The sequence below is a fragment of the Eurosta solidaginis genome, chromosome 4 (assembly GCF_040869045.1).
Source record: "Eurosta solidaginis isolate ZX-2024a chromosome 4, ASM4086904v1, whole genome shotgun sequence".
Taxonomy (NCBI): Eukaryota; Metazoa; Arthropoda; class Insecta; order Diptera; family Tephritidae; genus Eurosta; species Eurosta solidaginis.
The window spans coordinates 139,771,764-139,793,924 of record NC_090322.1 but is presented as its reverse complement, the minus strand read 5'-3'; the positions used below and the strand labels follow the sequence as shown (position 1 = coordinate 139,793,924).

Genomic DNA, 22,161 nt, shown 5'->3' with positions numbered 1-22,161 from the left:
TCGGTCCGGGATCCCGCCGGGGTAATTTCGGGACTTTTTCGGGATCATTTTGGGACCCTTCCAGGATCATTTCTGTATAGTTTTCGGGGTCCGTCCGGGATCCCGTCGGGGTTATTTTGAGACATTTTCGGGACTATTCCGGATTCATTTCGGGATCATTTGGGATACCTACCGGCATCATTTCTGGATGGTTTTTGGGATTCGTCCGGGATCCCGTCGGGGTCATTTCGGGACTTTTTCTCGACTAATACGGGATCATTTGCGGACCCTTTCGGCATCATTTCTGCATAGTTGTCGGGATCCGTTCGGGATTCCGTCACGGTCATTTCGGGACTATTAGGGGATTATTTGAGGACCTTTCCGGCATCATTTCTGGATAGTTTTCGGAATCCTTTCGGGATCCCGTCAGGGTCACTTCGGGACTTTTTCGGGATCATTTAAGGATGGCTTTCAGGATTTGTCCGGGAACCCGTCAGGGTCATTTTGGGACTATTAGGTTATCATTTGAGGACCTTTCCGGCATCACTTCTGCATGGTTTTCGGTATCCGTTCAGGATCCCGTCGGAATAATTGCGGGACTTTTTCGGGATCATTTGGGGTCCCTTCCTGCATCATTTCTGGATGGTTTTTGGGATTCGTCCGGCATCCCGTCGGGGTCATTTCGGGACTTTTTCTCGACTAATACGGGGTCATTTGCGGGCCCTTTCGGCATCATTTCTAGATAGTTGTCGGGGTCCGTTCGGGATCCCGTCAGGGTCTTTTCGGAACTATTAGGAAATCATTCGAGGACCTTTCCGGCATCATTTCTGGATATTTTTCGGGATCCTTTCGGGGTCCCGTCAGGGTCATTTCGGGACTTTTTCGTGATCATTTAAGGATGGTTTTCAGGATTCCTCCGGGAACCCGTCAGGGTAATTGCCGGGCTTTTCCGAGACTATTTCGGGATCATTTTGGGACCTTCCCAAGATCATTTCTGGATGGATTTCGGGATCAGTCCGGGATGCCGTCAGGGTCATTTTGGGACTATTAGGTGATCATTTGAGGACCTTTCCGGCATCACTTCTAGATGGTTTTCGGTATCCGTTCAGGATCCCGTCGGAATCATTGCGGGACTTTTTCGGAATCATTTGGGGTCTCTCCCAAGATCATTTCTGGATGGTTTTCGGGATTTGTCCGGGATCCCGTCGGGGTTATTTCGGGACCTTTTCGGGGCTAATACGGGATCATTTGGTTTTGTGACTTTTTCTGTATTATTTCGGGATCATTTGGGGACCCTTCCGGCATAATTTCTTGATGGTTTGCCGGATCCATCAGGGTCATTTCGGAACCATTTTGGGATCATTTGGGGACCCTTCCGAGATCATTTCTGGATCCGTCCGGGATGCCGTAGGAGCCATTTCGGAATTTTTTGTTACTTTTCCGGGATAGTTTTTGGACCCTTCCGGGATCATTCTGGATCTGTGCTGAATCCCATCTGGGTCATTTCCGGACTATTTCGGGATCATTTTGGGATTCTTCCGGAATCATTTCTGTATGGTTTTCGCGATCCGTCGTGGATCCCCTCGGAGCAATTTCGGAACTTTCTCTGGAGTATGTCGGGATCATTTTGGGGCTCTTCCGGCATAATTTCTGGATGGTTTTCGGGATCCGTCCGGGATTCTGTCGGTGTCATTCCGGGACTTTTTCTCGACTAATACGGGATCATTTGGGGACCCTTTCGGCATCATTTCGGAACTTTTTCGGGACTATTTCGGGATCAATTTGGTACCCTTCAGGCATCATTTCTGTGTGGTTCTCTAGATAAGTCTAGAATCGTGTCGTTGTCATTTCGGGTTTTTTGGGACTACTTCGGGAACTTTTGGAAACACTTCCGGGGCGTTTCTGGATGGTTTTCGGGATCCGTCCGCGATAGCGTCGGGGTCATTTCGTGGCTTTTTCTGGATAATTTCGTTATCATTTTGGGATCCTATCACGTTATCAGTTCTTAAAGTTCTTTTTTTTTTACTCAATTACAAAAATAAAATGCATTAGACAGAAAAAAATTTTAAACAGATAACTTTATAAGCAGGCTAACGTGAATAGCCCACATATTTCATTTTCTCCTTGCGGACGGGGCCGCGGGTAAAGGCTAGTATTTATTAAATCTATCTGTATGTGCACGCACTTAATGTATTTGAGTCCCTCTTCAGGCTTTTTACTTAATATCATTAAAAGATTAAGAGTCACGTCTTTCCTTGTCAGAGCGATGCATTCACAGAGAATGTTAAACTATGTTTTATCCTCCAGGTCACAAAAGCAAAAATTTGTGTATCGGAAAGATTTCCGATATAGTACCGAGTAAGAGGTCTTAGGTCCTTTCTGCTTGAATTAATGAGTTTGGCTAACAAGTACTCTCATAAAAAGAATTACCACACAGCACCTCTCCGCCCCCTCCCGCGCCGTTCGAAACAAAACGAGGTTTCAGGCAGGGTGACCCCCCATCGTGTGATTTCTTTAATTTGATGCTGGAGAAAATTATACTAGCTGCAGAACATAACAGTTATGTAACAATATCATGCCCCACGAGGGGGGAGGGGTATTGGGGGATTCCCCCCGGGCCAGGGGTTTCTGAGGGGGCCCGCGATTTAGAGGTACTAAGACATTTTTTTTAATTCAGGAGAGTCTTTAGTTGTTCAATTGTGGAATTTTTAATCCGAATTTCAAAAGCAACGAATATCTGCATTTCGTTTTAATATTATAGTGAAGTGTGAAAAATGAAAATCTACATATATATAAAAAGAAAGGCTAAAATGTGTGTTAGTTGGTTGCCGGTGTTTGAAGAGATGCATAGGTCGATTTTATTCACACTTTCACATAAGGTGCTTATAACTCACGTGGTGGTTATTACATAGGTTTGGTTGCGATCGACGTACAGGGTCTCGAGATATAGGCCGAAGAGTGGACCCGGGTACCCCTAGAATGTGTTTATAGAATATGGATAACAAATGAAAGCTGTTGATGAGTGCTTTAGTAGAGGGTAATTTTCATAGCCCTGAGTGACTAGGGTCTCGAGATATAGGCCAAAAAGTGGGCCCGGATACCCCTAGAATTTGTGGGTAATATGGATATCAAATTAAAGCTGTTGCTGAGAGCTCTAAAGTAATTTTCATTGTGATATTCTATTTAGTCGCATCAACCTGGTAAAACTGATAAATATGCATGCGAAGACGAAATAAAGACATGAATTAATAATACCCATATACCTATTTACATACGTCCAATATTAGTATTTACGATCCTTTTTTCCGGGAAGTAGACCAGAGACGGGACAGGGACTGGGACGGGAACAAAATACATACCACCCTCTGGGACAGGCAATTGGGGATGAAGAAGAATGAGAAGAACCTGAAGAGAGAGAAGGAGACTCAGAGAGAGATAGAATGAGACGAAGATGGAGATAGATGAAGCGTGATCGTTATGACGAAGCATTTCCTACCTCGTTGTTTAACAGAATCTTGCCAAATAGATAGAAAGTGGAACGTGACTGGTTGGTGTGGAGTGCCAGTAGCAATGCTTTTTATTGCCTACCATGTCGTCTGTTAAGCACCAATACTTTAAATCGACCTAAAATTTGTTGTCCTGGCGGATATTCGAAATTGCAGGTGTGAAAGAAGGTATACGATAAACTGCCAGCACACGAAAATACTCAAAGTCACATTAAATTTTATATTCAATGGCAATCTTTACAAAAACCAAATTCAAAAGGAGGCTACAATTGACACACTTATCAATGAACAGCTAAGTAATCACTGAGACTCAAAAGTGGAAAGAAATTTTATATAGAATTTTGGACACTATTTTATTTTTGGGTGAAAGAGGCATAGCTTTCAGAGGCGAAAGTATATATCTTGGTGAACGAAAAAATGGAAATTTGTTGGGCATCTTAGAACTCATAAGCGATTATGATCAGATACTTAGAGATCATTTGGAGAAAGTTAGGATTTCACAACAGCAGTACAAACGTTTACAAGTTCACTATCTTTCCCCAGACATTCAGAATGAGTTTATAGAAATTTGTGCAAAACACGTGAGGGAAACTATATTAGATCAACGCAAGAAAGCCAAGAATTTTGCTAATATCGTTGATGCTATGCCTGATGCTAGTCACTTTGGACACACTACGTTTATTTTGCACTACCACCATTTCAATTCGAAATCAACAAATTTTACAATTCAAGAACGGTTTTTGGCTTTCGTGGATTCTAGCAAAAAAAACTGGTCGGGAAATCGCTGATTTAATTTCCAATACTCTAGGTAAACATGAAAGCCCATTAAAAGATTGTCGTGCACAAGTGTACGATAACGGCGCCAATATGAAAGGAGCTTACAACGGAGCACAACATCGCATTCTCGACAAAAACTCGAATAATGATTACTCGCCTTGTGCAACCCACAGTCTGAACTTATGTTGTGTTGATACTGCAGAATTTTGTACGGCTGCAATTACTTTCTTCTGGGTTGTACAAAAATGTTTTACTATTTTTGGCAGCAGTCCACAACGATGGGAAATCCTCAAAAAAATGTACCGAGCTATCTTCACAGTCTTTCAAACACTAGGTGGTCGGCTAGAATTGAGGCAGTCAGACAAGCAGAGGCAGACACAAGCACTAAACGCATTACCTAAGCTAAATTTGACTGCACAACCACGCGGAGATATTCCCTGCATTCTCAAGTACATCAACAATTTCGAATGTATCTTGCTGTCCTCAATTTGATTCAAAATACTGACTACCATTAATGAAAGAAACGTCGTACTCCAAGCTAGAGACGCCACCATAGTTGTCGAGGTCAAAATTCAGAAATTAATATTCAGAAGTCAAAATTAAGAAGTCAAATTTAAGAAGACAAATTTCAGAAGTCAAATTTCAGAAGTCAAAATTCAGAAAGTAATCAGACAGCAGAAAAACATTAAATCTTGCGCAAAGTTTTATGTTTTTTTGCTCTCTGATTGCTTTCTGAATTTTGACTTCTGAATTTCGACTTCTGAAATTTTACTTCTGAATTTTGACTCCTGCTATTTGATTTCTGAACTTTTGTCTCGGAGTTGTGATTTCTGAATTTTGGCTTTCTAAAAAAGAGTACTGACTAATGTTTTCTGAAAAAATGTGTTTCTGAATTTATTGGTGGAACCAATATATCGGCACTCTGATGTTTGTGACTGTAGAATGTTGTAGCAATATAGGAGTATTACATATATGATAAATAGTAAATATTCTGTGTTAATTTTATTTTCAGCTCTTGGTCCAAACATCATTTAGTTGATGTGGCAAAAATGTTTTTTGATGTAATCCATCAATAATGATTCATTAATGAGACGTCATTAATTCAAATTAATCAAATGTATTAGTGGATTTTTTATAGGGGGCCCGTAAATTGTTTAGTCCCTGGCCCGGATTTTCTCTCTACGGCCCTGAACAATATTCTAGAAGAGCGTCCAATTACTGGCATATACTGGCGATATTGATATCCGCGCGGTAAGTTCTGCTTTCTCCGAACTGGAAAAAAGAAGCGACAAAGATGGATTTGATGATGAATGAGGACAAAACCAAGTACGTGCTGTTATTAAGCAAAGAGTCAGCGCATTTCATTGAAAGATTTATGGGCTCCTACGCGTCCTACGACTGTGAGTAACGAAGAAGATTTAATTAAAAGCTGTGTGAGCTTTATGCAGACACCAGTCCAGTGAATTGAAACAAAGCGGCTAAGCTGGCTTAGTCATATTATGGGAATGAAAGATGCTACTCTGGCCAAAAAAACAGAGGAAGAGGGCGGCCCCACTTCGCTGTAAGGGGCACGTGGAAAACGATTTGAATTCCCTTGGTGTGACCAATTGGCGCCAGTTAGCAGAGCGAAGAAGCAATGTTGGACAGCCATAACCGTTAAAACGGCTAAGCGCCAATAAAGTAAGTTAGTTTTGTCATCGCGAGAAAGGTTTCTTCTAAAAATGGGAATAATCGGTAATTTCCAGACCCACTTTTAATACACATGTATATCTAATATTTCCTATAAAAAGATTTCTTCGATATCGAGATAAATAATTGAGCTACTCTCTTCAAATTTCGCATGTAGGTTGGCTTCATGTAAAACAATTTTAAAATGATCGTGGCAACGCCTACTTGTTGAAAGAGATTTTCATCTGCTTTCGCTAGCGATATATTCGTAGCGTTTTAAGGTTATACTGCGAATTTAGGTGCGCAGATGCCTTATTCAAGGTTGATCTGCTCCAGGCTACCGAAATAAAAAGGCTAATTTTTTTTATTGTCCTCTTGCTAGACACATTTCCAAAGAAATTTTGTAAAGAAAATGAATAATAACAAGTAAGGAAGGTTAAGTTCGGGTGTAACCGAACATTACATACTCAGTTGAGAGCTATGGTGACAACATAAGGGAAAATAACCATGTAGGAAAATGAACCGAGGGAAACCCTGGAATGTGTTTGTATGACATGTGTATCAAATGAAAGGTATTAAAAAGTGTTTTAAAAGGGAGCGGGCCATAGTTTTATAAGTGCATGCCTTTTCGTGATATCGCCATAAAGGTGGACCAGGGGTGACTCTAGAATTTGTTTGTACAATATGGGTATCAACTTAAAGGTATCAATGAGCGTTTTAGAAGGGAGTAATCCTTAGTTCCATAGGTGGACGCCGTTTCGAGATATCGCCATAAAGGTGGACCAGGGGTGACCCTAGAATTTGTTTGCACAATATGGGCATCAAAAGAAAGGTGTTAATGAGTATTTTAAAAGGGAGTGTGCCTAAGTTCTATAGATGGACGCCGTTTCGAGATATCGCCATAAAGGTGGGCCAGGGGTGACTCTAGAATTCGTTTGTGCAATATGGGTATCAAACGAAAGGAGTTAATGAGTACTTTAAGAGGGAGTGGGCCTTTCTGGACCAGGGGTGACTCTAGACTTTGTTTGTGCGATATGGGTATCAAATGAAAGGTGTTAATGAGTATTTTTAAAAGGGAGTGGGCCTTCGTTCTATAGGTGTTCGCCTTTTCGAAATATCGCCGTAAAGATGGACCAGGGGTGACTCTAGAATGCGTTTGTACGATATGGGTATCAAATGAAAGGTGTTAATGAGCATTTTAAAAGGGAGTAATCCTTAGTTCCATAGGTGGACGCCGTTTCGAGATATCGCCATAAAGGTGGACCAGGGGTGACCCTAGAATTTGTTTGCACAATATGGGCATCAAAAGAAAGGTGTTAATGAGTATTTTAAAAGGGAGTGTGCCTTAGTTCTATAGGTGGACGCCGTTTCAAGATATCGCCATAAAGGTGGGCCAGGGGTGACTCTAGAATTCGTTTGTGCAATATGGGTATCAAACGAAAGGAGTTAATGAGTATTTTAAGAGGGAGTTGGCCTTAGTTCAATAGGTGGAAGCATTTTCGAGGTATCGCAATAAAGGTGGACCAGGGGTGACTCTAGACTTTGTTTGTACGATATGGGTATCAAATGAAAGGTGTTAATGAGTATTTTTAAAAGGGAGTGTGCCTTCGTTTTATAGGTGTTCGCCTTTTCGAGATATCGCCATAACGGTGGACCAGGGCTGATTTTAGAATTTGTTACTATGATATGGGTATCAAATGAAAGGTGTTAATGATTATTTTAAAGGGGCGTGGGGCTTAGTTCTATAGGTGGACCCCTTTTCGAGATATCGCCATAAAGGTGGACCAGGGGTGACTCTAGAATTCGTTTGTGCAATATGGGTATCAAACGAAAGGAGTTAATGAGTATTTTAAGAGGGAGTGGGCCTTAGTTCTATAGGTGGACGCCTTTTCAAGATATCGCCATAAAGATGGACCAGGTGTGACTCTAGAATGCGTTTGTACGATATGGGTATCAAATGAAAGGTGTTAATGATTATTTTAAAAGGGAGTAATCCTTAGTTCCATAGGTGGACGCCGTTTCGAGATATCGCCATAAAGGTGGGCCAGGGGTGACTCTAGAATTCGTTTGTGCAATATGGGTATCAAACGAAAGGAGTTAATGAGTACTTTAAGAGGGAGTGGGCCTTTCTGGACCAGGGGTGACTCTAGACTTTGTTTGTGCGATATGGGTATCAAATGAAAGGTGTTAACGAGTATTTTTAAAAGGGAGTGGGCCTTCGTTCTATAGGTGTTCGCCTTTTCGAAATATCGCCATAAAGGTGGACCAGGGGTGACTCTAGAATGAGTTTGTACGATATGGGTATCAAATTAAAGGTATTAATGAGAGTTTTAAAAGGGAATGGTGGTAGTTGTATATGTGAAGGCGTTTTCCAGATATCGACCAAAATGTGGACCAGGGTGACCCAGAACATCATCTGTTGGATACCGCTAATTTATTTATATATGTAATACCTGCCAAGATTTTAAGGGTTTTTTATTTCGCCCTGCAGAACTTTTTCATTTTCTTCTACTTAATATGGTAGGTGTCACAACCATTTTATAAAGTTTTTTCTAAAGTTATATTTCGCGTCAATAAAACAATCCAATTACCTTAACATATTTCATCCCTTTTTTCGTATTTGGTATAGAATTATGCCATTTTTTTCATTTTTCGTAATTTTCGATATCGAAAAAGTGGGCGTGGTCATAGTCGGATTTCGTTCATTTTTCATACCAAGATAAAGTGAGTTCAGATAAGTACGTGAACTGAGCTTAGTAAAGATATATCGATTTTTGCTCAAGTTATCGTGTTAACGGCCATGCGGAAGGACAGACGGACGACTGTGTATAAAAACTGGGCGTGGCATCAACCGATTTCGCCCATTTTCACAGAAAACAGCTAACGCCATAAAATCTATGCCCCTACCAAATTTCAAAAGGATTGGTTAATTTTTGTTCGACTTATGGCGTTAAAAGTATCCTAGACAAATTAAATGAAAAAGGGCGGAGCCACGCCCATTTTTAAATTTTCTTTTATTTTTGTACTTTGTTGCACCATATCATTACTGGAATTGAATCTTGACATAATTTACTTATATACTGTAAAGATATTAAATTTTTTGTTAAAATTTGACTTTAAAAATTTTTTTTTTTTAAGTGGGCGTGGTCCTTCTCCGATTTCGCTAATTTTTATTAAGCGCACATATAGTAATAAGAGTAACGTTCCTGCCAAATTTCATCATGATATCTTCAACGACTGCCAAATTACAGCTTGCAAAATTTTAAATTACCTTCTTTTAAAAGTGGGCGGCGCCACGCCCATTGTCCAAAATATTACTAATTTTCTATTTTGCGTCATAAGTTCAACTTATCTACCAAGTTTCGTCGCTTTATCGGTCTTTTGTAATGAATTATCGCACTTTTTCGGTTTTTCGAAATTTTCGATATCGAAAAAGTGGGCGTGGTTATAGTCCGATATCGTTCATTTTAAATAGCGATCTGAGATGAGTGCTCAGGAACCTACATACCAAATTTCATCAAGATACCTCAAAATTTACTCAAGTTATCGTGTTAACGGACGGACGGACGGACGGACGGACGGACATGGCTCAATCAAATTTTTTTTCGATCCTGATTATTTTGATATATGGAAGTCTATATCTATCTCGATTCCTTTATATATGTACAACCAACCGTTATCCAATCAAACTTAATATACTCTGTGAGCTCTGCTCAACTGAGTATAAAAAAGGAAAATACCAATTTTTGAATAAATAAAACCTCAAGTTTTGTTGACAAGAGAAAAATAAAATAATTTCAAGTTGGGTTACAAGATAAAAATTTAAAAAAATGCTTGAGCTCATGCTCTAAACATCTTTAAATTGATCGAGATCATTGCCCTACTTTAATTTTGAGGTTTTACTTACTTTTTATCCGAAGTTGACACCACAGTCGAGAGTTCGCGAAAAACGTTTACATCTCTTATTAAAATTTCTGTTTCGTCACTTATTTTGGTATGGCTAAAGATCGCTTGTAGAGATTCAAATATCGGCAGCTAGATGTCAAATAAAATAAATAAAAGTGAATACGAATTATTTAAAGTTAAAAAAGATTATGGTAAAATGCTCACCGATGGTGCAATCGTTTTCATTTCGGCTAATGTTTTTATTTCATTTAATTTACTCTCGTCTGATTGTTTTACAGAATCGATATGAGTAACAATACGCTTCTCATAATGGAAAATTTCATCGGCAAAGAGATCTGCTTCACGTGATACAATACCTATAAAAAATGGTAAGATTTGCCAAGTAATTAATGTGGTTTATGATTTCATGTAGAGTTTTTATGCAATTAAGTTAACGCTCTGCAACTGACATGCTCCAATAATGGCAATATATGTACATATGTATTGTGGCGAATGTTGACAGTTTCGGCACGCCATTATGCCACTAGTAGTAAATACAGGCAACATTCAATATGAGAAAAAGGAACGTGCAATAAATAATAAACTATTCGAGAAGGCTGTTAGTGAAAAGTCTAGACCCTGTGAGAGATAGGCGAACGAGACAACTGAGCATAAAAGCAGCGCATGCTATGGAATAGTCAATCAGTTTGATTTAAACACGCTAAAAGTAAAATGTGCGCATACATTAATTTGTTAAGATCAACCACCATAGTAGTGCTTTTAGTAAAGGGCATTTTATATTGGAACATTTGCGTTTATTCGAAAATTCAGTGATTCGAGCTATAATAGAAGGCACAGAGTTATCCCAAACATCTTAACAGTGTTTAACTCAAAAGGGGTAATGAAGCAGGGCTATCTGGCTAGTCCAGGACATGAAGCCATTCACTACTCAGTTTCGCATCCTACTTTTCCTGCACATTTTCTTTTTATGAATCAGATATCCACACATCTTTTTATGAATCAGATAGACAAGGTGAGCTGTACAGAAGATTCGACGTGGTAAACTCAAATCGTTTAAATAAATGTCAAGTACCAAAGCGTCTGTGACTCCGACAAAGATGTGGCTACACACAAGAACTTACATACTCGTCGCTGAAATACTAAACTCGTGATTTTCGCACAATATCTACTTTCACACTAAACGAGAGTTGTATGTCTCAAAAATATAATTTGGGGCAAAAACATTGTAAGCTCATATTTTATGTACCAGAGAACAACAACAGATACAGAAGGTTAAGCCATGAAATTTACTTACCCATATTGATCGCGAAATCCCGCAATAGCAGTTTATAACCACGAACAATCTAGAAGCAGAGTTGGTGTTGAAAACATTATTTTAATATATTTGACATATTTCAAACCGTATTTAAACTAAACTTCATTGAGATCTGCACCAAGCAGACAACTGCTAGAATATCAGATTTGCCCTTGTGGAGGAACCAAGGGAAAACTTTCTTGCCAACTTTCCAACGAAGAAGACCGCATTACTCCGAAGTGAATACTTTATTGTCTACTTCGAAGGCTGAAGTTACACTTTAATCGAGGATAATGCTTTATTGCCAACCTCAGCGGGGAAGAGACTGCATAGCTTTGTTAAGTATGCTTTATTGTCAAATTCCCCAAAAGTGAACTCCACCGCATGTAAGGAAAAATCCAGCATAACAAGATGTAACAAGAGCCCCCGTAAATCTCCCACTACGGGGCCGTACCCAAGGACAGGATATGAGACCAGTATACAAGCACCAAGCGATATATTATGTACAGGTCACAACTGGCTACTCGTGCTCGCCGCGGTACAATTTTTATTAGGGTCACGCAAGCGATACACGTGCCCGCATTACTCCCTTTCTAGTTATCACCCTTCAGGATTGAATAGCCTTTTTTTGGTATTTTGCTCGCCTTTTAATAGCGGTATACCTACCTCGGGCATATTCTAACCCCCTGTTAGAACTTTGAGATCTACTAGAAAAATGGTATGACTTCCCAAGTATTTTTTGGAGTCACACAGTTATTTACGGTTATATCAAAGGCGAATCCATACAAGGTGATGGCAAAGCGACTTCAACCAATTCGCCGTGAAGACGAATGTCATGTCAAAAGAAAATTTTCATTGATTTCGATTAACTAACATATTGTTGTACAGGGCTTTGTATTGAAAGTTATTCAGAAGAAACAATCAGCTGTTGGGATAACAACACCTGGTACTGAATTCGCCTTGGCTACTTCTGTTCTTTTCATATCTACTAACTGTCTGAAGTAAGGATATCATTAAAAAAATTGTTGATAGAAAACAAAAAAAAAAACAATATCATAATAAAATCGTCATTCAATCGTCATATAAATCTCGGTCGAAATCTAAAACTATTTGCAAAACTGATTTGTCATCAATCGAAGTTCTCAAATAAATATTCGGTCACTGTAATACATAGGTTTTGCACTCGAATCTGTGGTTTAAGAATTTAAAAGGATCGTCTATTACGATCCGTGATCGAAAACTATTTTTGAAATCACAATACCTCTAAGAGGGTGAATAGGAGGGTAATTCTATACGACAGCATGACACTCTTAATAAATAAATAAATAAAATAAATGTAATGCGCGATAACCTCCGAAGAGATCTAAGCCCGAGCTTATCTCCCAATTTGCGTCATGCTCCTCTTGATTTCCCCTAAAAATTGGCCGTACGGGACGTACATGTTTTATGCCGACTCCGAACGGCATCTGCAAGGCAGATGAGTTTTCTCTGAGAGCTTTTCATGGCAGAAATACACCCGGAGCGCTTGCCAAACACTGCCGAGGGGCGACCCCGCTTAGAAAAATTTCCTTCTAATTGAAAAACCTTATTTCTAAAATATTGATGTTGATTTGCCCGGGGTGTGAACCCAGGGCATACGGTGTGGTAGGCGGAGCACGCTACCATCACACCACTGTGGCCGCAACTCTTAATACACGTCCAAAAATATCGGGAGGGTGTCAAAAGACGCGCTTTGGACCCAGGATATCTAATCCGAAAATTGTATTTCTTTCCAGGGATATTTGCAAACAAAATTGAAAATTTTCATGTGGTTGTTGTAATTTTGAGATTTTTGAGTACCCACAAAAAAAAACTGTGGGTAAAAGTGTTTTGCGCGGATATTGTTTCGGTCTCCAAACCGGTGTTGGACTCACCCAGGATAATTTTATTTAAGCGCGGCCGAAGGACGCGAATGCAGAAAAGTGTTTTGCCCAAAAATACTATGGATCCCAACCCCGGTTAGGAGCACTCCGGGATCATTTTTCGGTTTTTCGTTAATATCTTTTGAACGAGCTAAAATGTTATTTTCCGCCTTCGGGTTATTGTTGTCGAGGTCACTACGCGCCTTAAACACCTCTATCGATATTTTTTGACGCGTATTATCAGTGTCATGCTGTCGTATAGAATTACCAATCGGAGTAATAACAAATGTGATATGCAGACATTTCGTACTCATAATATCCATAAGTGGTTGTCACTTTCAAAAAAAGGGTGACCGTTTCATATCTATTTTTGGGGTGAAAATGGTTTTCGATCACGGATCATAAAACACGTTACGGATCCAGGTGCTCTTAAGAAAAATCATATCGAAAATCAAAAAATCTTTAAAACAACTTATTTTACAAATATTAGGGTACTGTTCAAGTACTAAGATAAAAAACAATTGTTGCTCAAGATACGTTCGAACAATGTTGAAAGAAAATTAAATTTACCTCATCATTAGGGTCAATGCTGTAGAAATACCTATCTGGTAAACCGATTTCTCCTTCATCCAATGTTACGACATATTCATGCGGTTTGTTAAAGCTGTAAAATCAAAAATATGTTCTAAGGCTTATCTTTGCGAAAAAAATAAATAATACAATGCGTTCAGAAACTATAGCACTTGTTTTAAAGTTTCAAAGAACACACTTATATTTTGCGACGGCGAGTTCCCATGAAGGTTTAATGACGAACTCTATGAAACTAAATGCAGACAACATGTGAAAAGTTTATAATCTACTGAACAAAGAATAAGGACGAGTTTAGAAAAATCTCACTTTTCCCTGCTATTAATCCTTTACCTAATTTTTTATTAAAAAATGTATCCCTTGACCGCCACCTTCACTTCTCTAGTTATGGATGGATGTTTATCCGATAATCAAACCGATGTTATTTATACCGACTTTAGCAAAGCATTTGATTCTGTTAATCATGAGCTTTTAACTCATAAACTTGACTTCCTGGGTGTTCCGAAGAATTTATTACATTGGCTTCGCAGTTATCGCGAAAATAGAACTTCAAAAACAGTCTCTTTGAGTTAATTGAAGTAACTTCTGGTGTGCCTCAGGGCAGCCATTTAGGTCCATTACTTTTTTTCTTCTTCATGAATAACTTAAATAAGGTTATTTCGCATTAGCGTGCTCTAATGTATGCAGATGATGTGAAACTATGCTGTACATACTTGCCCTCTGGCTCTTCCTGTTTGGATCAACTTCAGGCCGATTTGGACTCATTTCAATTATGGTGTACAGTAAATCTACTAGTTTTGAACTGCTGCAAATTTAAGCTAATGATATTTCACAGAGTCAACTCACTCCTAAAATCCTATATGCTAAATGATGCTCCTTGAAGAGTATATCTATAGTACGTGATCTAGGGGCGTTCTTTTTGATGCGAAACAGAGCTTTATCATGCATATTTCATCTATCGTTAAGAAAGCATCAGGTGTACTCGGATTTATTAAAAGATGGACTAAAGAATTTGATGACCCTTATCTAACCAAAACCCTTTATACTTCATTGGTACGCCCAATACTTGAGTATTCATATAAAAATTATATAGATCGAATTGAATCGGTGCAGAAGCAGTTTCTAATATTCGCATTACGTGGTTTTAACTGGGAATCAAGTCTTCATCTACCGCCATAGATAAATAGACTTCTTCTCATTAGTTTTCCAACTTTAGAGAATAGAACAACATTACTCGGGGTAATGTTCCTTCATAAACTGATTATCGGAGAGATAGACTCCACTGACCTTGTGAGCAGACTACATCTTTGTGTTCCTGCGATGTACGCTTTCATTTACCCATTCTCCGGCATAATTTTGCCAAATATAGCCCCATTCGCAATTGGTGCTCACGCTATAATGAACTGTACAACTGTATTAGATTTGAGTAACCCGTTGCTGCTATCCGTAAGGAAATACTCTCCGTCCGTCTGTCCGTTAACACGATAACTTGAGTAACTTTTGAGGTATCTTGATGAAATTTGGTACGTAGGTTCCTGGGCACTCATCTCAGATCGCTATTTAAAATTAGCGATATCGGACTATAACCACGCCAACTTTTTCGATATCGAAAATTTGGAAAAATCGAAAAAGCGTGATAATTCATTACCAAAGTTGGATAAAGCGATGAAACTTGGTAGGTGGGTTGAACTTATGACGCAGAATCAAAAATTAGTAAAATTTTGGATAATAGGCGTGGCACCGCCCACTTTTTAAAGAAGGTAATTTCAAAGTTTTGCAAGTTGTAATTTGGCAGTCGTTGAAGATATCATGATGAAATTTGGCTGGAACATTACTCCATTAGTATATGTGCGCTTAATAAAAAGTAGCAAAAATGGATGAAGAACACGCCCACTTTTTTAAAAAAAAAAATTTTAAGTCAAATTTTAAGAAAAAATTCAATATCTTTACAGTATAAAAGTAAATTATGTCAACATTCAACTCCAGTAATGATATGGTGCAACAAAATACAAAAACAAAAGAAAATTTTCATAATGGACGTGGCTCCGTCCTTTTTCATTTAATTTGTCTAGAATACTTTTAATGCGATAAGTCGAAATTTGGTAAGGGCAAAGCTTCTATGACGATAACAGTTTTCTGTGAAAATGGGCGAAATCGGTTGAAGCCACGCCCAGTTTTTATACACAGTCGACCGTCTGACCTTCCGCTCGGCCGTTAACACGATAACTTGAGCAAAAATCGATATATCTTTACTGAACTTAGTGAAGGGTGGAGCCGTGTGTAGAAGTCCACGAAAGTGGGGAAAGCTTCTGACCGCCATTCACCTGGGAATGGCCAGAGTGATTCGTTTGCATGCGGTTCAAGTAGCTCACTACTGAAGGTTGCTTGCGGCCAAGTATCCTCTGGGTAGCCGCTAAACATCCGTTTAGCGGTGAGCTAATGTGAGAGGGCGACAACGTGACGTAATCGGTTTAAGTGCTAGCCGGGGAGATCTCATCGGCAGCGTCTGTACACCTCTAGGTGCGGCTGTAAGCGGGCGTCTGTCTTGCAGCAAGCGGCTTGCTATATAAACGTGCAAGTAATATTTTCACCCCCGCTGAGTGGGTTGTGCGCTGGGCTTGGGACCCGCCACGTAAAACCATACTCCAATGAAATATACCAACAAGCCTCGGATAACTACACTCTCTAAGTAAACTTAGTTCACGTACTTATCTGAACTCACTTTATCTTGGTGTTAAAAATGGGCGAAATCCGACTATGAGCACGCTCGATATCGAAAATTTCGAAAAATGTATAAAAAGCCATAATTCTATACCAAATATGAAAAAATGGATGAAACATGGTGATTGGATTGGTTTATTGACGCCTTCACATATACAACTAAGGGCCACTCCCTTTCAAAACCTTCATTAGTACCTTTAATTTGATACCCATATCGTACAAACACATTATAGAGTCACCCCTGGTTCCCCTTTATGGCGATATCTCGAAAACGCGTCCACCTATAGAACTAAGGGCCACTCCCTTTTAAATAATCATGAACACCTTTCATTTGATACCCATATCGTACAAACGCTTTCTAGGCGTCCACCTATAGAACTAAGGCCCACTCCCTTTTAAAATACTTATTAACACCTTTCATTTGATACCCATATCGCACAAACACATTCTACAGTCACCCCTGGTCCACCTTTATGGCGATATCTCGAAAAGGCGTCCACCTATAGAACTAAGGCCCACTCCCTTTTAAAATACTACTTAACAGCTTTCATTTGATATCCATATCGTACAAACAAATTGTAGAGTCACCCCTGGTCCGCCTTTATGGCGATATCTGGAAAAGGCGTCCACCTATAGAACTAGGGCCCACTTCCTTTTAAAACACTCATCAATACCTTTCATTTGATTCCCATATCGTACAAACATATTCTAGAGTCACCCCTGGTCCACCTTTATGGTGATATCCCGAAATGGCGTCCACCTATAGAACTATGGCCCACTCCCTTTTAAAATACTCTTTAATTACTTCCATTTGATACCCATGTTATACAAACACATTCCAGGGTTACCCTAGGTTCATTTTCTATATGGTGATTTTCCCTTATTTTGTCTCCAAAGCTCTCAGCTGAGTATGTAATGCTCGGTTACACCCGAACTTAGCCTTCCTTACTTGTTATTTTAAATTTTGTTTTTACACTGACATTTGTTTCCTCGTTATTTGTATTGTATCTTGTCTCCAGTAGTCGACCGCTTCGTGTCTGTGTTGACTTTAATAAAGTAAATAAATAAATATAATAAAGCCCAAAACGTCCTTGAAATAAAAATAGGTAAACCAATACTGAACTGAAAGAAAAACAATTTTAAATGAAGCTCAATTTCGTGGATTGCTTGGTTTTGATTTCGGGATTTTTAGGAAGATCAATGTGAGAACTCAGTTCTTTGCTTTAGTATCTCTAATGATAGATCGTTTTCCCGTTCAGAAAGTATGTAGGTATGAGAAATTTATTTTTAGTGGAAGGACTATACACTTTTACCGTTATGATACTTGTACCAATAACGATGCTCGCATTTTCTTTAAACTAAAACTGAAGATATAGTTTCAGAAAGCAGTGTACATTTTAATTGTGTCTGTTTAAGTAAAAATAATAAGATATACGGACCGATTTTCAACGCTGACTTTATAATACGGAAATATTCCATATATTGCCTGCAGATGTACTAAGGCCTTTTTGTACTCCCAATTTTGTAAACGATTAGAATCTCGAAACGCTTGCCAACCCTCTGCAATAAAAAAAGGAAAAATATATATATAAAATTGAGAAATAATTTGAAGTTTAAGTCAAGTTTATATAATTTAATATACAAATGTGATTATCAACACCAACATTAATATATCTTTATATGAAAGAGATTTTATAGGAAAGTGCAGTTTCGAAAAGTTTAGCATGAATTGTGATAATCGGCTTGAGCAATTTTTCAAATTTGTTCCATCTATATTTAAAACCTCTCAATTTACTATACTGTTTTCTAATTCTATTCGGTTTAAATTTTAAACTTAACTGAAGAATAAGCTAATAGTCTCCAAATGATCACGAGAGCGAGTTAAATCTATTTATTCAATTTGCCTCTTAGTTTTTAAGTTGTCTAGATAAATAGTAGTATGCGTTCATAATTATAATTGGAAGAAGAGAGATGTAAAATGCTACTACAGGAGAAACTTCTCATTACATTCCCATAGCTTTAATAAAATTGAGACATTTTTAAGTACATCGGCTAGTAGTGAAAATGAACAACTGAGAACTTATATGATTCTGAGCTGTCTATCAAGGATATGTGTTGGAATTTTTTCCGGAAATGCTCAGCAGAGTCTTGTAGCGTACAAAGCTATCCTAATATTTTAATCTTGTCGAGGAGTGGCTTCGGAGTTCATAACTTACATAAATACACACGTTCCTACAAACTCACATGCAGATTCGAAGGCTCCAACTAACTGGCAATATTTTTTGTAAGTCCATAAAGTTTTGGATGAATTGCAAAGCATCGACAATACTTCCCTGTAGTTAACAAAAACGGCTTCAGTACAACGTACTTGTGAAATTCGACGTGTAAACATACAAGTCTACGTCTGGACACTAGTTTTTATACACAGGGTGCCTTGCGCACAGAGTATATGTGTGGGATTTCATGTCAATTAATTAAATGTTTTCACGATTTAAGTTCGCTTTTATTTTTATTTAGTTTCCAGATTATTATAATTTCATTTAGTTAGTTGTTTCGCATTTGGTTTTACATTTGTCATTTTAGGTTATTACAACAGTTAACAATTAAACACATTTTACTTCTTTACGCGGCGACGGCTGACAACGGACTATATCTCTCTCAAAACGGACAGTTAAGGGCCCATTACTGATACTTAGCATAGACTTGACTTCGCTTGAGAACTGTCACTTACAGTTCTGTTAAATGAACATTGCATGTTAGTGATTACTCAAAACTTAGCAACACTTAACTTGACTTAGAAGTCTATTGAATTTTGATTTTCTGTGTAAGTTCTAAGTGACATTTACATTTTGAGATGCCATTTGTTTGTTTCCATTTCATTTTGACATTTTGTCATACAAATTGACATTTATTTAAAAATAAATTTCAACGCTGATTATGATGCCAGGTTGTATGCGCCAAGTGGAGTATAATCGTGGCTAAGTTGCCAAGTTTACGCCAAGTCAAGTCAAGTCTATGCTAAGTATCAGTAATGGGGGCTTTAAAAACTAGGTCGGCCATCATGGGCTTTCTTTCGTCAAGTTGTACTGTACGGTTGTGTTAAAGGGTTGCCTTTAACATACCAATTGTGATGTTGCCAGTCTGGCTGACTAATTCGTACTTAAGTAACTAATCCCACATATGTATTAACTTTGGTAAAATAATAGTTTATCGTAAAGGCATAAACGAATCGCGATAAATATAGACTTCCATATATCAAAATGCTTAGGATAATTGATTTAGCTATGTCCGTCTCTCTGTGGTCACGATTAAATGTTTGATTAAACATTAAGATATCTCAATGAAATTTGGTATGTTAGCCCCTTGGCACTCAGCTCCCATCGCTATTTAAAATTAGCGAAATCGGATGATAACCACGCCCACTTTTTATGTACATAACATTTTGGAAAACACAAAAAACCTGATTATTAAGTAAATAATACACCTAGAATATTGAAACTTTATGCGTGGACTAAAATTTGAAAAATTTGAAAAAAATTTTGAAAATGGGTGTGGCAGCACCCACTTGTCATAGAATCAATTGTATAAATATTATTAATCATAAATCAAAAACTGTTAAACCAATAATAACAAGCATTCCGCAGGGAAGTTGCCTTTGCTATAAGGAATGCTTCGAAGAAAAATTAACGAAATGGCTTAAGGACCACGCCCACATTTATATAAAAGACTGTTAAGCTATACCTTCGCAAAAAAGCTTAATATCAATGGTATTTTACTTTTTAAATGGAATTGCAACAAAATGTTAGAAAATATTGCTTGTTTTTTTTCCAATCAATATCTCACGTTTTTGAATCCGTAACTCGAAGAAAGTTGACGCATACATAAGTTGGTACACATAATTCCCTTATAATGGAAAATACTACTTGATAGCCACACACTCCTACTGATAATACTTATTGTCAAAAATTTGCCTTAGTATGATCAGAAAATTTATTTATCTGAAGTGAACTGGTCAATTAAAACTCACGCTGAGTATATAGCGTTCGGCTACGCCCGAACTTAGACACCCCTACTTGTTTTAAGTTAACTAGAGCGCGCTCAGGAATTGAAGTCAACCCAAAACGGAGCTAACTTTACCAGAAAAAAATAGTTTCGTGCTTTTTGAGAAGAGCTTCGTCGGCTTCTTATTGGTAACAACCTATATGGTATCGGCTTGTAATCGGCTTGTAATCGGCTAGTTATTGTCGAATCATCGGCTTCTTATTGGTTTCTTATCAGCTTTGTCATAGATTTTATGTTAAAGTTGTTTGGGTTTTTGTATCATAACAAGCCGATTAAGCGTCGTTAACAAATCGATAATATGCCGATAACAAACTTTTTTTCTATAGCATGCCGATAACAAATTGGTAACACTGCGATAATAAATCTATAAGATTCCTAAAAGAAATTAGAATCCTTTTTGTAATATAATAATAACTTTCCCGTAAATAATCGATAACTTTTTAAAAACAAATTGATAACTTTTAGATAACACTCCGATAAGAAATTTGGTACAATAACATAACATATCGATAACATAGTGATGCAGCTTAAGGGGTTGATAAGCGCAATACAAAGCTTCCGAAACCCAATTATCAACCTCACCTACTCGAGGGGAATCCTTTTACAAATATAAATGTATCATATACATATTTATCAAGCGACGTTCTGGCGACCCCAAGTTCCTTATGAAACTAGGAGGTGGAGGAGGAATGGCCTAGGAGGTTTAATTTGGTCATATTAATCGTTCCCGATATGGTCGGGCCTGTACCTCAATGGCGTTCTTTTTGCCGGAACGTCCGGGATCTGTATCCAGCAAAGGACCATCAACATCTATAGCACTCCCCAAACCGTCGAGGAGTGCCAGCAACAACAACATAACATAGGGATAATATGTCGATAACTTTTCTTGATAAATCAAACAAATTTTCGATAACAAACGGATATCTCATCGACTAAAAAACTATTAAATTTTATTTCATTTAAATTTTTTATTTTTAATCTATATTTTTTACTTTATTTTATTTTGTTTTATTTTATTTTATGTTATTTTACTATTTTATTTTAATTGATTTTTTAAATTTTATTTTATTTTGTTTATTTCATTTTATTTATGTTTGCTGGGTTGAGCACATATGGTCAGAAATTAAAAAGCAGTTGTTGTTGTTTTTTCCCGACGTGTTTCGACGTTCTTTTTTCACGTCATCTTCTGGGGATTCCTTTAATGATAAATATGCAGAAATAATATATAGACGCTGCTGATATTGTCAAAGTCTTCTTTGAAATTTAGTGTGTTGTGTATTTGTTGTTGTATTCGTATGCTTTCAAGAGACATTCTATTTTTTCTCTTTTTTCGATATCTAATATTTCAACATTTGTAAAGTCCGCTACGTGGTTGCTCTTTGTTAAGTGATGAGCTAAACCGGTGTCCGTTTTTTTGTTTGCTGCGTGTTTTCTGTATTCATTAATACGTATGTATACCCAGTTGTCGTTTGGTTCTGCCAATATAACATTTTCCACATTTATCATCATCGCGGCCATTGCATGTTATTTTGTAAACCACATCGTTTTGTTGATCTTTTGGGATTGGGTCTTTAATTTTTGTAAAAATATAATTAAGTGTGTTGTTCGGCTTGTGCGCGTAATTAATGTTTTTGTTGTTTATTGTTTTATGTAGTATTTGATTGTCTGTAAGACCCGGTATGTATGTTACACCGATGTATATTTTGTTGGTGCTGTTCGGCGGTAAATTGTCGCGTTTTTGACTAATTCTGTTTATTGT

General features: G+C 37.9%; 1 protein-coding gene across 5 annotated transcripts in view; it reads right to left on the bottom strand.

Moving 5' to 3' along the window:
* The window catches only part of goe (gone early), a 235,801-nt gene that overhangs the window by 24,328 nt on the left and 189,312 nt on the right, over positions 1 to 22,161 (bottom strand). For all 5 annotated transcript variants that reach the window (XM_067783105.1, XM_067783109.1, XM_067783107.1 and 2 more), the window contains 5 exons: positions 17,780 to 17,900; positions 13,602 to 13,695; positions 11,131 to 11,179; positions 10,041 to 10,192; positions 9,838 to 9,965 (listed from right to left, as the gene is read on the bottom strand). In XM_067783105.1, the coding sequence (XP_067639206.1) occupies positions 9,838 to 9,965; positions 10,041 to 10,192; positions 11,131 to 11,179; positions 13,602 to 13,695; positions 17,780 to 17,900 (544 nt within the window). The remainder of the gene's footprint in view (positions 1 to 9,837; positions 9,966 to 10,040; positions 10,193 to 11,130; positions 11,180 to 13,601; positions 13,696 to 17,779; positions 17,901 to 22,161) is intronic.